Source organism: Pelobates fuscus, chromosome 3 (assembly GCF_036172605.1).
Source record: "Pelobates fuscus isolate aPelFus1 chromosome 3, aPelFus1.pri, whole genome shotgun sequence".
Taxonomy (NCBI): domain Eukaryota; kingdom Metazoa; phylum Chordata; class Amphibia; order Anura; family Pelobatidae; genus Pelobates; species Pelobates fuscus.
Genome location: NC_086319.1, coordinates 10,994,717 through 11,011,231, shown reverse-complemented (window position 1 = coordinate 11,011,231; position 16,515 = coordinate 10,994,717). Strand labels below are relative to the sequence as shown.

At 40.8% G+C, this 16,515-nt stretch overlaps 1 protein-coding gene across 1 annotated transcript in view; it reads right to left on the bottom strand.

The window, feature by feature from the left end:
• Positions 1-729: 729 nt before the first annotated feature.
• The window catches only part of LOC134601582 (uncharacterized), a 34,919-nt gene continuing 19,133 nt past the window's right edge, over positions 730-16,515 (bottom strand). Inside the window, exons 3-7 of the mRNA XM_063446106.1 lie at positions 15,272-15,378; positions 7,271-7,397; positions 6,518-6,567; positions 2,396-2,469; positions 730-857 (exon numbers count right to left, since the gene is read on the bottom strand). Of these exons, the coding sequence (XP_063302176.1) occupies positions 730-857; positions 2,396-2,469; positions 6,518-6,567; positions 7,271-7,397; positions 15,272-15,378 (486 nt within the window). The remainder of the gene's footprint in view (positions 858-2,395; positions 2,470-6,517; positions 6,568-7,270; positions 7,398-15,271; positions 15,379-16,515) is intronic.

The following is a 16,515-nucleotide window of genomic DNA, read 5'->3' as shown; positions in this document are numbered from 1 at the left end:
ACACGTTTCTGTATGCGGGCAATTAGTCCTAATGAATAACACAAGCCATGTTAAAGATCAGAGACTGACACATAAATGTATTTAATGAATACATTGTATTAATTGTATTATATTATTAGCAAATCATTTTCCAAGTAAGTGCATTTGCTGCCATTGAACTATTGTTTTACTTGTGAAAGTCACTGTGAGCACCATCACAGCTTTATATTATTGTAGAGTCGATGGTGCACAGAGCATCCCTAGCATGCTCTCGGCTCTGTGAGTAGGACACATCTTACAGCAATAAGCTGCCCAGCTGGAAACATTAAATAGGTTACAATCATTTTATTTGGAAAGATACGGAGCTGGGTGTGTTTCAGTCCTTTTTAAGATTTACAATTCGCCTTTGAGGAAAGCAAAAAATAAATAAAAAATATTTATTACTGATTCTCTGCACATACTGTTCATCACTGTAATAAAGTAATGTTCATTGTGTGCGTTTGTATAGTGACACAGAAAACACATGTACAGAGGTTTTATCAGAAGTTATGAATCCATTATTCTTGTTATTTTTATCAATCCTTGTTCTCAGACTGTATGACTGGCCCCTCAGGGGTGAACTGATGTAAACGCGTTTCACCCCGGACGAGGAGACGGCTTGCATGCGTGTTTTCACCTTCATTCGGTACACTTTCTGCTGTTGATAGCGAGTCCTTGATGTCTCCACTGACACCGTGATTCCCATTTTCTTTATGCTGTGGTTCCGGAGGACAAATCGTGTCTGTCTCCAGATGCTGTGACATTAAATAGGACATTTGTGATTTCTTCGACAAGTCTCTTAAGAAAAGCGCATTGTGTCTGGTGTTGGGAATCGGAACCTAGAAAGTAAAAAGAGCAATTATATCAGTAATATTTATTTAATGATTTACTCTAGTTTAAATATAAATATATAAATACTGCCAACCAATTTCAAGTAATGAGACACAAAACAAAACGAGAGGGTAAACACTATATTCTGCCAATGTGCTACTTAAAAATGCAACATATTTTTACATATTACAGAAAAAATTACATAAATCAATCTGACATTAGAGCCAGTGTAGTGTATAAATATTGTTTTTATCTCAGGTCTGATTCCTATTGGCTGTCTGTATTCTAGATGGTCCCACTAGTAAATAGAAAATCAGTGTAATAAAGATTAATTGATCGGACGGGTCGGGAAGGCCAGTGACACCCCATTTCTCATACTGGGTTTTGTTGGAGAAGAGAGTTGTTCTGCACATTTGCGTGAATAAGTTAGACAAATGAGGCCGTTAAATGTTGACATTAGGCCTTTTTCTGGATAGCACAAATGAGTTACTAACAATATCCCCATTATGTAGTCCAGCTTGGGACTGACTCAATTTGTAAAATGCTCAAAGCATTGGAAACTTTCCCCTTAATAGCATGAATTATTGGAAATCTTGATTTGCAATAATTGCAATGAAACAGAACTCTGACTCCCATCAGCCCCAGCCTACATCCGGCTGTTTATCTAAGTTAAGACGAAAGTGCGGACTATGTATTGTTTTTGGACAAACTTTTAAAAGGATTTCATGTTTTGTAAAATATTTTAATTGTGGAATATTTTGATCTTTTTTGATATATTTCTATACTTGATATATATTTTGATGTGTTAATATGTTGAAAAAAATATTTTTTAAAGTTTATCCAAAAATATTAAATCGAAGCCTAGCCTAGGACATACAGTAAATGTTACTATTTACTCCAACGGGTAATTTTTAAAGTTAATTAACTAAAGATTTTTCGAAGCCTCATTTTTTTTTTTTTTTTTAAATAAAGCAAAAGTAAGTGAATGTTGCGTCAGGGCTACCAGCCTTTCCCCGGTACCCAGGTACAAGGGATTGGATCTTTTTGGACCCCCTGCCTGCCTCACCCCATCCCACCCTTTTATAATGTTTGTGTTTGATGTTGCCGGCCCAAGCCCAAATGGTTACCTGTTAACCCATAGAATCCTGGCCAGGCGTTTCCTCCAGTACTGAGCCAATAGAGCGCTGAGCACACGCTGCATTTAATCAGTGGTAAAATGATGTGAGACTGCTTGCAATCTGGGGGATGATTGTCCCTCCTGCCCCCTTTGTTAATGTGTGTAATTACATTGGTGAGGTAATTTCACTAAACTGTGAATTATCAGCAATTTAAACTGAATTCAAAGTCCTGTTTTCAGTATGTTTGTTTCTTACCTCCACTCTGAATTCCTGACAATGCACAGTTAACGGTGGGGAGGGCTGCAAAGTCCAAGTTTTTCAGCAAGCTGCTTTGAAATCTTAATGTTTCTCATTAGAAATAGGGAAAGGTCGTGACTGGCCTCCAGGCAGTGCTGGCATGGGGACGGCTGGTGTACTCATCGGCTTACTGTGTGGCACTCGCTCGGACTGTGCCGGTGGCCTCCCAGTCTGTGTGTCCCAGTCCATTCGGCGGGGATGGTTTCTGTCATAGATATAAATCAGGAGTGACATTTCATAAACAACAATACTCGCTTCATACTCAACAGACTGTAGGGATTTGATACAAAAATGAATCTTCCTATCCATCTTCTGTTAGTAGAAATATTACCAAAACGATTACTCAGAGCTGTGCGAAGCAGCAACATTTGTAGCTCTCATATTATTCATAGTTTGTTATGGGGAACTCCTTCATTCTGATGGGGTCACATTTTAAAAACTGAACAAAATAATATATCCCTAACCCCGAAATATGCCACAGCAAGTTCCAGGTAAACAGATGGATATATATGATACTATAACATTTGTGTCGAAAGTGACCTCACCACTGGTTTTTGGAGGGGCCTGTTAGCCAGCTTCCTGCCCTGTGACTATGGTCCTGTGGTGAACTTTGGGTTAAAGACTCTGTTTGTGCCTCTTGGACTTCTAACTGGAACAAATTTTAACTTTCAAAGTGGCACTTCGAACTCCCGAATAGTGGAAGTGAGTTGAAGTGGCTACCATTCGACATTCAAACATCTTGTTAAGTCGAACGCATCCAACGGTGTTTGGTCGTTGAGTGCTTGGAATTCAAATCGGACAGTCGACGGCACGAACACCGCTAAAACTTTAACTTCCATGGAGGTTTGGCTATTCGAAAGGAGGGAGTCGAACGGCGTTCAGTAAGAAGATGCCCCAGCACAAGAGACATACACTAACTATATCCACGAACAGCTTCGTTCGGTAATTCAAACATTATTTGAAATCCTCGAAGTAGACCGGCCGCACAGCCTGATTCTCTGGAACTGTTTTGGACATGAAACCATGTGTGCGGTCGGTCAATATGGGACTTCCATAGAATTCCTGAACCCCTGAACTGATCTGGGTGATTTTTGGATATGGTGGTCATCCAGATTGTGGGGGTTTATGTATTTTTATGGTACTTTGGGGTTTTTGTAAACTACGTGTTTTTTCTGCCTGGAGATAATTGGGTTAATACAGTATCTGACTCAATTATCTCACAGGGAGAGGGGGAGGGATTGTATGTTTGCTATGAGAGTGTCGTACATTTAATTATTGTTCTGATTGGTTTGTAAGCTTTGTGTCCCTGTCACCAACAATGTCCATGTGGCCATACACCTTGCTTGGGGACTTGCATAAAAGGCCCAGTGTGGCACCATTAAAATGAATTCCTGCTTACCCTCAACATAGAGTCGCATCTCATGTGTGGGGGTAACGGCTGTATCTACCCTGGGGATTGCTATATCTGTATACTCCCCTGGGATTATAATCGCTAGCTCTTTTAAGAGATGTTCCTGCTATGCTCTCTGGAATAGGAGAGGTTCACCCACTGGAAGCTGGATCCTGGTCTTGGGTCCAGGGTGGGTGGAGGATGGTGAGTTCCCAGCCAAGCTGTAACACTGGAAGTGGGGACTATGGTGCTGATGTCTGGTGGAGTGCTTGGAGTCCTCGGTGAGCACTAGAAGCATCGGTTGGCGGAGGCACCCGGTTGGGGTGCCAGGCGGTCCGTGACAACATTATAATATACTGTACAGTGCAGTGTATACTACAGTGTTATAATATACTATACAGTGCTGTGTACACTACAGTGTTATAATATACTATACAGTGCTGTGTACACTACAGTATTATAATATACTATACAGTGCTGTGTATACTACGGTATTATAATATACTATACAGCTCTGTATATACTATGGTATTTTAATATACTATACAGTGCTGTGTATACTATGGTATTATAATATACTATACAGCGATGTGTATATTACGGTATTATAATATACTATATAGCGATGTGTATACTATGGTATTATAATATACGATACACTGCTATGTATACTACAGTATTATAATATACGATACAGTACTGTGTATACTATGCATAGACTCTTCATTGCCTAGCATAAGCTAAAGGGACACTGTAGGTGTTAAGACACTCACCGCTGAAATAGATGAAGCCGCCGCCTAGGTGATAATCCCCCTTTACAGGAATACAGGTTCTGCACGGCCAACCGCTAAACTCCCGAACGGAGTTCAAGGGAGCGCGGTAACTCACGAACATCCAAACAGCCGTACTCCTTCCACGGCTAGAATACACGAAATACACTTTCCCAGTAGCGATCCCCCCACAAACGAGACCAAGCTCCGTCTTAAGGGTAAAACCGGATTCTGTTTAATGGGGGCTACCTGCCCGGTATTTATGCAGGTCTCCCACCTGGTGGACACTCCCCTAGGGGACCAGATAGAAGACTGTAACACATATTGGACAGTAGCCAATCGCAGTGGCTTAGGTATAAGCACTCCCCTTTACACACATAAATCCCTCCTCTCTATCCTGGAGATAATTGGGAAGAAACCTAATTATCTCCAGGGATAGAGGCAAATCGCCATTTTAAGTATAACAATAAAAATACAATAAAATACATAATTCTGAAAATACCGAATGTATGTGCTTCGTGTAACGTATCCCCAGATAGCCTGGATCTGAGTGCATATTTCTACCGAATAGCGCTCAGATCCAATGTACACAGTTCAATCGCCATGGAGTCAAAGTCTTTCACAAGTCTTTCGGTATACGATTGACTCCATGGGATGGCTATCTGGGTTAAGTCCATGTGTACGTTACAAACTCCCGAACAGACCGGGGTTCGTATGCCTCGACGAAATAGAAGGGCGGTCGGTAGTCTTCAGCGGTGTTCGGTAGATAAAGTGTCCGTTATTAGTTCCATAGAATCCTCGCCGAACACCGCTGAGCCGTTGCGTGTCCCAAAATGGCCGCCGCCTCGTGGTCGGCATACGAACCACGACCCCCCATACGGATGGAATGGAGAGGTGTCTGCGGTCAACCACAACGTTCTAATTGGGGCCAAGAGGTTAACCAGCAGCACACTCCTCTCCTGGGTGGCCGTCCGTTCGGTAGTTTCAATCGGTACTTAGGAAACACACGAACAGGGGCATACGGACAGGCAATTAAATGAAAGGGAGGCAAACAGACGAACCAGCAATCTTAGTCTGTACAGATGGATCTGTCACAGTAGGCATCGAAACAACTTTAGCTTAATGAAGCAGTGTTGCTGTATAGATCATGCCCCTACAGTCTCACTGCTCAATTCTCTGCCATTTAGGAGTTCAATCACTTTGTTTATGCAGCCCTAGTCACGCCTTCCCACATGTGACTTACACAGCCTTCCTAAACTCTTCCTGTAAAGAGCGCTCTAATGTTTACACTGCTTATTCATAATTTATTATTTCCTGCTCTGTTAATGGCCTTTTAGACCCTGCAGGAGCCTCCTGTGTGTGATTAAGGTTCAATTTACAGAGAATGAGATAAAACTTCTAAAGCAAATTAACATCATTAACTTATTGAAAATGAAACCATTTTGTTTTCATGTAGGCTGTGTCCGTCACAGCCATGGGGCTGCATAAACAGAAACAAAAGTGATTTAACTCCTAAATGGCTGAGAATTAAGCAGTGAGACTGCAGGGGCATGATCTATACACCAAAACTGCTTTCATTAAACTAAAGTTGTTTTGGTGACCATAGTGTCCCGTTAAGTCTTCGTTTACTGTAATGAACTGATTTAATTTCCCATTAATTCTTTGAGCGGAGCCCCTTCTTGACTTCCACCAAATACTACAATGAGTTTATCGGAGACCCTCATGCTTTGAATTTAGAGGGGTCCCATTGGTTGGAGTAAATTGGGGTGATTAAAGTTGACAACGATGGGTCCCCCATTTCACATTAGCTCCAGGAGAACATGTATAATGCCATATAATCCCATTAATAGTTAGCTGACTAAACCATGTTAAAGTTTAAACACCACGAAACGGGGTAGATAATATCTAATTGGAAAACATTTCACAGATCAGAAAACATTGAATAAATACGTAAATAACATATAAAGCTTTAAATGACTGGATTTAAATGGGGTACAAACATCAAAGGAAATACCGGTGTCACTAACAGCAAATCAGTAAATACCAGCGGTTATTTCCGTTTTATATTAATTTCGTTATTAGGAATATCTTACCTAAGAGACAAATCTGAAATCATTGCTGGGAAATCCAGAAACTGCTCAATCTAGGGGACGAAGCAAAGAATCATTCTATTATACGGCTCGGCAGAATATCTGGAAGCTTTATAAACATTAATAATATGAGATTATTCTGTTTTTCCTGATGTAAGGCCTATTTGGGAAAATCACTGTCTGTTAGTCTATTCTCTGTCATGTTACAGGCCGTAGCAGCAGCAATGTAGTAACTGGTGTCATGGCCCAGAAAGGCTCTGTGTGTAGAATTACATGTTACAAAAGGTGAAGTACAATATGCAGCTCACTTTCGTTTTCAAAAGGATAGTCTAAAGACCAAAACAACAATGAAGCAGTTTTGTAGTTTAAATCATGCCCCTGCAGTCTCACTGCTCACTTCTCTGCCATTTAGGAGTTAAACCACTTTTGTGTCTGTTTATGCAGCCCTAGCCACACCTCCCTGCATGTGATGGACACTGCCTACACGAGAAAATGGTCCTATTTGCAGATATAACAGCACAGTGTGTTTTCTTTAGAGGTCTCCTGCTCTGTTAATTGAACTTTAACTTGGGGTGCAATGGAGGAGTTTTGTATTCCTCCCACTATAGTGTTCCTTTAAATCTAATCATGGAGATCATGTCAACTGAATGTCCACAAGTTTGATCACCAATTATTGCAGAACTTCAGCACCCATGATGCTTTGCCCTCTGGGTAACTAACGTTTGGACACCTCCCATTGTGCCAAAATAGACATACTTTTTGTTTTGCTCTCTTCCACTCCATTTCTTCCCCAATTTCTTCATTTGATCTCAGTTTCTTGTCTGATATTTTTTTCATTCGTTTTCCATTCACAGATGTCGGAAGACTTTTCCCAGACAGGGAACTGAAATGTGTTTTAAAAAGAAAGTATTAAGAAACTGAAAATAGCATTAACAGTAATTATGAGAAGGAGAATGGTATGATATTTAACTGACAGGGAACTCCTAGAGTGAATGGATTATACAGATCAGGGCTCAACATTCCCCCTAGCCATTGGTGAGTAACAATGTATCCCTGTCGAGCAAACGATGACTTGCAGTGCGAGGAAGGCCGATATCCCTTCCGTCTATATGTTTGTATATCATAGGCATGCACAGCCCATATCATTAGGGTGTGAACCAGGAAATGATTCCCCTGTGTTAATTTTTGTTGTTATGTAATGACAATATTTATTAAAAGTTGAGTGGATGTGTGGTGTGGGTATGTGTCTTGTGTAGGTGTAGGGCGGCTGTGAGTGTTGTAGCTGTGTGTGTGCGATGTGTAAGGCTGACTACGTGTAATATGTGTATAGCTGTGAGTGATGTGTATGTTTGTGTGTGCCAAGCACACACCTATAATATATAGAGTGGGAGAGATGGATAATAAATTATAAAACATACTGTCAGGATATTTATATCGGCAGACATTTTGTACTAAGATAGAAATTAAAAGTGTATGTTGCCAGAGTCACTCAGAACAGAGTGGACTCCATTTTGGATTTCAGGCAAGACAAACACAAAATGTATTTCATTGCTTTTAGTAACACTAGCCACTAGCCTGAGCTAAGGAATGCATTATGTAAACAAGCCAAGTGATAAGCAATGAAGCAGGGGGAGGGAATGCTCTGTTTAAATGTTAATGGAATAGAAATAATTTTAAACACAGACACTAGTGACAGAGAAGACTAAGTAATTCATTTTACAAGGTCCCATTGTAAGTAAGGGGTGAAATTGAGTTTAGACATGTAAATACTAGAAATTACGATCAAAGTCGTTGCCACAAAGACTGAGGCAAACGCTTTGAACTGACAGCAAATTTAAGTTATGGTAGTCATTTTAGATAAGCCAAATTACGTCAAAATCGTCATCAGGAAAAGTTAACTCTTTCCTGGATAGGAAGGTTTACTGAGGCGAGACTGCCCTCTATGGACGAAAAATCAAAATTGCGATCTGCAGGTTGACCACACCTTCAGTATCCTATTGGTTCTACCAACTAATGACGTACAGAGAGTCTGGCCCTTTAAAAAGTTAGGACAAAGGGAAGAGAGAGGTTAGTTTGGGCTTTCAGATTCGGACATTCAGAGAGATCCAGGACAGATATTCAGGACACTCTGGGACTAACTAACACTCAGACTCTCTTGGACACAACTCAAGAAACACTCCTTGACACTTAGAATTTTACTATTACTTTCTAACCAACATCACTTTTCTCTATTACTTACACACCTCCATACAACCAATCATACTCGTATTCAAGTTCCTGGGACTACCTACTCATCTGATGAGAACATCTACATAACTGGTAATTATGCTGGTTTTATTTAATTAATCTAAATTAATTAAAATCTAAATAGCATAATATATGACTGGAAAAATCACGGCAGATTTCAATATTTAGAAATCTTAGTTAACTAAAGAATATATAGTTATAAACATTCCATTCTGCAGGTGGAATTGAGAATAATTATATATTAATGTGATATTATCACGTGTTAGCATACCGCTGTTTTTATCCAGGTGTATTGATTTGCTCTAAAATAAGATAAGATATCTTTTAGGCAAATTCAAATTCGGCTTTTGTAAAAATCTGGTAGATTATTCTTATTGGATGGGTCCAGGAAATGATTAATGAGCTGGTTTGAATGTTTTTTTAATTGAAAATTACATGAGAATAGGATATTATATGCCTAGGAGGATCTAGCCAGCATTGAAAGGGTTACTCAGTTGATCTAACTGTTAGCCAAGGTTTTATGGCTTTTTGCTGTCTGTGAAGTACCCCATAAATATTGTAAGTCATTCCACTGTATTGCATACTTATGTTATACTAAATATTCACTGATTATTATCACGCATGTTACATATTATTATTATTTTATTCTCGACTGTATAATATTATCATCCCATAAATAACCCCACAATACAAACATGTATTAATCAACATTTAATATTATTATTATAATTTGCATCTATATAGCACCAACATATCCTGCTGTGCTTACAATAATACATTCTGGATATAACAAATACTACATACTAAGTAACGCTGACAGGGACAGGAGGTGAAGATGGCCAAACAAGCTCCCAATCTGAGAATGTACGAAGGATCCCTTCCCATGTATCCTGTCCATCTCTGCCTGCTCTGTTAGGTGACTGTGAGTGGATTTCGTGTTTACAAATTAAACCTTTCTAAGACACAGATGATACCGTTTCATTTACCGGCTACATCTACAATAAGAAATTCCAGTTCAAGGTGGGAGAAGAACCATTGTTGGGTTTGGTTCCACCAGTGATGTTCCTGTGTGGTCCCCATGGTACGGCTGGCCAGTTGCGGATAAAATGGCCCTCGTGAAAATACTTTAAAGTTTGCTCGGCACACAAAGCCCGTTTCCTTGCAGAGATATTGTTTTCCAGACAGTCCAAAAATGATTAATGCTTTGTTTGTGTGTGAAGGGGCAGCATGAACCCATATAAGTGTTCCCTATTTCAGAGAGGTTCAGGTGGTAATTCTGAGACAACTGTAAGGTAAAGTAACCCGCCAGAGATACTTTATTTGTCAAATGGAAATCAAGGTATGGACTCACTTTACTAATGCTCCCCAAATATTGCAGTTAATGCTCCCCAAATATTGCAGTTAATGCTCCCCATATAATGATGTTAATGCTCCCTAAATATTACAGTTAATGCTCCCCAAATATTGCTTACCAATTTATCCTACATATAGTGCTTGAGAAATGGTGAAACTTGTGTTCTTATCCTAAATTAACATGGGTGGGCATTAACATGGGTGGGTCACATTTTATATTATCCCAAATATACCTCCACAGACCTTCCATTAACTTTCTTATTAATCTATAATAATGTTAAAGTATTAAAATGAAACTACTGGATTAGCTACAAGCAGAGTGCCCTTCCCTACTTGTGCTGGGCTTTCAGGATTTGGGGACCACCTTCTCCTGTGTGAGATCCTGTGACAGCCTGTCCTGTCCTCATATTATTTAATATCAGCCTGTCCTGTCCTCATATTATTTAATATCAGCCCCGTCCTGTCCTTATATTATTTAATATCATCCCCGTCCTGTCCTCATATTATTTAATATAAGCCCCGTCCTGTCCTCATATTCTTTAATATTAGCCTGTCCTCATATTATTTAATAACAGCCCCGTCCTGTCCTCATATTATTTAATATCAGCCTGTCCTGTCCTCATTATTTAATATCAGCCCCGTCCTGTCCTCATATTATTTAATATCAGCCTGTCCTGTCCTCATTATTTAATATCAGCCCCGTCCTGTCCTCATATTATTTAATAACAGCCCCGTCCTGTCCTCATATTATTTAATATCAGCCTGTCCTGTCCTCATATTATTTAATGTCAGTCTGTCCTGTCCTCATATTATTTTATATCAGCCTGTCCTCGTCTTATTTATTATCAGTCTGTCCTGTCCTCGTATTATTTATTATCAGCCCATGCGGTCTTCGTATTATTCATTATCAGCCTGTCCTGTCCTAGTATTATTATTATTATTATCGCCATTTATATAGCGCCAACAGATTCCGTAGTGCTTTACAATATTATGAGAGGGGGGATTTAACTATAAATCGGACAATTACAAGAAAACTTACAGGAACGATGGGTTAAAGAGGACCCTGCTCAAACGAGCTTACAGTCTATAGGAGGTGGGGTATAAAACACTTTAGGACAGGAAATAGCAATCAAATAAGGTGGGAGTGAAGCAGAGCTGGAGGAGAGAGTAAAGTGCTGCCCTTTAGGAGAGAGCAAGAGACAGGTATGTGAGGTAGAGGTTACTCTGGGAGGCCATAAGCTTTCCTAAAGAGATGGGTTTTAAGGCACTTCTTAAACGATTGAAGACTTGGGGAGAGTCTGATGGCGGTAGGCAGGCTATTCCATAGGAAGGGAGCCACCAACGAGAAGTCCCGCAAGCGTGAGTTGGCCGTACGGGTGCGAGCAGCAGACAGGAGAAGGTCACCAGCAGAGCGGAGGGAATGAGAAGTGGCATATCTGTGAAGCGATATAAGAGGGGCTAGAATTGTTCAGTGCATTATAGGTATGGGCTAGCACTTTGAATTGACTCCTATAGGATACAGGAAACCAATGTAAGGACTGACAGAGGGGTGAGGTGTGAGAGGACCGACTAGAGAGGAAAATCAGTCTGGCGGCAGCATTCATTAAAGACTGTAGCAGGGCAATACGGCTTTTGGGAAGACCAATCAGGAGAGGGTTAAAATAATCCATGCAGGAAATTACTAGAGCATGGACAAGCTCCTTGGTAGCATCTTGTATAAGAAAGGGGCGGATGTGGGCTATATTTTTAAGATGGAATCTACAGGAATTGGCAACATACTGGATGTGAGGCTCAAAGGTGAGGCCAGAGTCAAGTAGTATGACGCCAAGACAGCGCGCTTGCAAGGATGGACTGATGTGGATATCACTGACTTGAAGGGAGAGCGAGAGAGGAGGATCAGTATTAGGAGGAGGAAAGACAAGGGGCTCAGTTTTAGAGAGATTGAGTTTCAGAAAGCAGGAGGACATCCAGTCATGGAAGAAAGGCAAGCAGTGACACGTTGTAGGACGGCAGGGAAGAGGTCCGGGGAGGAGAAATATATCTGGGTGTAATCAGCGTACAGGTGGTAGTGGATTTCAAAAGAGGTAATAAGTTTGCCAAGAGAGGCAGTATAAATAGAAAATAGAAGGGGATGAAGGGAAGAGCCTTGGGGGACTCCAACTGCCACAGGACGAGGGGAGGAGGTATCATTAGAAAAAGAGACACTGAATGAGCGTTGGGAGAGATAAGAGGAAAACCACGAGAGGAAAGAGTCACAGAGACCAAGTGATTGAGGAGTTTGAAGAAGGAGAGCATGATCAATGGTGTCAGCCTGTCCTGTCTTCGTGTTGTTCCATAAGCAAGCCGAGGTCAGGGATAACAGAAGTAAACAGTAACGAGAGACTAGCCAAGATCAGGGATATAGAAAAGCAAAGAAAGGTAAAAAATGGGGCACTGTCCTTAAGAACCATAGCATGCGTTCTCAGTGTGCTAACGTTCTCACCATAATGGTGTGTCTCGGTTACAGCCTCCGACTAGTGATCACTGACTGGATAGTCATCAATCTTTTATAACTTGCGTAGAATAAAACAAAAGCTCGCAGACCCTCACAGTTTATCAGCCACAGCTCGTATAGCATACCAAAAAAAATCTTTATTCAGAATAATATATGTTGAATTATTTTGATACACTGTGAGGATCGCCTACGGTTTTGTGATTGGCTTGCATCACTTCTGCAACACCAAAAGACGGACGAACAATGTCGCAGAAATGGCGAGGGCGTCTCTGCATCTTAAATAGACGCAGGGATTGAGTGAGTATAATCTGCAATGACACCGGAATGGCGCAATACAGGTTGAATGGTTTGTGAGTGTCTTTAATTTCACCAAAATGATACGAGCACGACACGTTGGCGTTAAAAATCAAGTAAGAAGGCCGTGTCTATTTGGCAGGTATTGTGACACTACCAACCTTGACGCGTGTTCTGCAGCAACGCACCATTTATCTTGTGAGTATTACGGTCAAACTGCAGCATGGCTTCTTAAACTGCTCTTTCAAAACGATTTTCCGTGGATATCCAAAGGATTACTTTGTCTTATGTTTAATTAGAATATCCCAGCGCTGGAAATCTTCTAGAATCCCCAATATATTAGAATTTGTGCTGCTCGTTAAAGTCAATAAATTGTATGAAGCTATGACACGCGAGCAAGTGAACACGGGTGTGGGAGTGAGAAAGCGATGTTTTTTTACAATCATTCCTTGCGTAGCACACTTACTCACGGGCCCCTCTAAGTCGTGTGTCATTTTTCATTGAAGAATATCTTTAGAAGCATGAATTTTCTTTAAAAATCCCCATTTTAGATGTTTTTATCCACATTCAGATTTTGCTTTATATGGAAAACTGTGGGCTGGTATTTACGTAAAAGAAAAGCGATTCGGTTTGCGATTATTGACTCATTGGATTCATGTATAAAGTAGACATGGATGCATTCAGTCTCTATATATATTTATAGATATTTCGCCGGATGACTAAAAGGCAGTGTGGGTATTAAAGGAGCCAAGCTAGTATTTCGAAGCAGGATTATTCAGTGAGTGTCAGATCGAGATCCTCCTGTAATTGGGAGTCAGACAGTGTAAGGATGACACGTGTGACGTAAAACCACTATCTCCCTGACATGTCACGGCATAAGACATCCAGCTACTTGGAATAATAATCCTGGTCGCAGCGTCACAAACAGAAGTCACTGTCCTGGTCAAAAGAATAGTAACAAGTCTGTGCGTATACATACACACACATGTGCGCACACACAAACGCAGTTACATGTGACTCTGAAAGTGAGAATTTACAAATAGATGTTACATTCCTACGCTTAGTTACTGTGTGAGCAAATTGTAGCTACCATTTATCCCCTATTTAAAGGGAGCTGCCGGCAGTTAAACTAGTTTTTAGTATTGTACAACGCTGCAGGATTTGTTTGCGCTATATGAATAATAATAATAATGACAATACAGCCATATCAAGGTAGCCTGTGTCAGACAGTGTTTGTTGGTCTCCCTATGGTCTTCCTTGATCCACTTCTCGCCAAATCAACATGAACTCGTTCAATATGGAGCACTTTATAATTGAGAAAATATTAGCATACCATTTATTTGAAACAAGGAATGCTTAGCTGACAGACATATCATAACACAGCAATTTTGTGTATAAATCGATTTGCAGACAAAGTTAAAATTTTAAAATATGTACATTTACACAGTTTTTATTTTTCACTTAATTCATCCTATATAAAATATCTTTATCATGGAATATTTCACACAGAGTCTGAAATGTTAGTATCAAAGCAAAAATGCAATTGTTATCACATCCATTCGGTTTCACAAAAATATATTTTTTTAAATGTAAATGGTCACAAAGCTTTCTTACAGGTATTTTTAAGGGCCATAAAGGCATTACTAGTAGTGCAGTTTACTAAAAATTGTAACAGAATGTAAAATGAATGTCTGCCTTGGCCATAATGTCCATATACAGTAAATACAGTTAAAGGACCACTATAGTGCCCTGAGGGTGCCCCCACCCTCAGGGACCCCCTCCCGCCGGGCTCTAAGGAGAGGAAAGGGGTTAAAACTTACCTTTCTCCAGCGCTGGGCGGGGAGCTCTCCTCCTCCGATCCTCCCATTCGGCTGAATGCGCACGCGCGGCAAGAGCTGCGCGCGCATTCAGCCGGTCTCATAAGAAAGCATTATGAATGCTTTCCTATGGACGCTTGCATGCTCTCACTGTGATTTTCACAGTGAGAATCACGCAAGCGCCTCTAGCGGCTGTCAGTGAGACAGCCACTAGAGGATTTGAGGGCTGGATTAACCCATTTATAAACATAGCAGTTTCTCTGTTTTGATACTTCTGTGCACATTGAAAGACCCAAGGTTAGACGTCAAACAGTTTGAGCATGATTTGACAACCTACCTGCGACCAACCTGCGATGCATAAGCCACATGGTCTTCTCCAGCAAGTGTTTGGTGTCAGACCAGAACAAAGCCACCTGAGTCACAATTACTGCTTTGATTTAGTTTGGAGAAAATGCCCACGGGTGTCTTTTGGACCAGTTTTGTAATATAATATTTTTATTGTGTAATAAGGGCTAAGGGATATTATGGGATTTCTATATTAACTTTGTATACCTTGAACGTGATGGGTCCCCGTCCTCTGAGTCACTAGACTGTTCAATATGGCAGAGACCTAGATCTTGTTTGATGTAATCCAAAATTTGGTCGCAACTCTTGTTTTTCTAAAAATGAATAAAAAACAACATGTTATTTGTACAGACTTACAATAATTATATAGAATACATTTTAGCTATGTGTAAAAGCACGGTTATATAGATACACATAGTGGGTATTTGTAGAGTAGGTTAGGAGGCATATTTGCTGCTGTACAGGGTACGGTCATGGTGGGGCTCCTCTGATTAATTAGGTTAGGAATAGGTCTAACCTCACCAGATACCAAGGATCAGTAGTGTCCCCCTCTCGCAGTAATTATGTGTTTCAGGGCAAGTTCCATTCTGTATCATTAATATCAAAATAATACAAATAATGCAGAGGATTCACTTTGAAAATGTTGACATCACAAACTCCAGAAATGTGCCCAGTAAATGCAGAGAGCTACCTCGGACCCCGACTGATATTTATATTAACCCTTTGAGTGCCAGAGAGATGGGCCCAGTAAATGCAGAGAGCTACCTCGGACCCCGACTGATATTTATATTAACCCTTTGAGTGCCAGAGAGATGGGCCCAGTAAATGCAGAGAGCTATCTCGGACCCCGACTGATATTTATATTAACCCTTTGAGTGCCAGAGAGATGGGCCCATAAGTGCAGAGAGCTACCTCTGACCCCGACTGATATTTATATTAACCCTTTGGGTGCCAGAGAGATGGGCCCAGTAAATGCAGAGAGCTACCTCGGACCCCGACTGATATTCATATTAACCCTTTGAGTGCCAGAGAGATGGGCCCATAAGTGCAGAGAGCTACCTCGGACCCCGACTGATATTTATATTAACCCTTTGAGTGCCAGAGAGATGGGCCCAGTAAATGCAGCGAGCTATCTCGGACCCCGACTGATATTTATATTAACCCTTTGGGTGCCAGAGAGATGGGCCCAGTAAATGCAGAGAGCTACCTCGGACCCCGACTGATATTTATATTAACCCTTTGAGTGCCAGAGAGATGGGCCCATAAATGCAGAGAGCTACCTCGGACCCCGACTGATATTTATATTAACCCTTTGAGTGCCAGAGAGATGGGCCCGTAAGTGCAGAGAGCTACCTCGGAGCCCGACTGATATTTATATTAACCCTTTGAGTGCCAGAGAGATGGGCCCGTAAGTGCAGAGAGCTACCTCGGACCCCGACTGATATTTATAT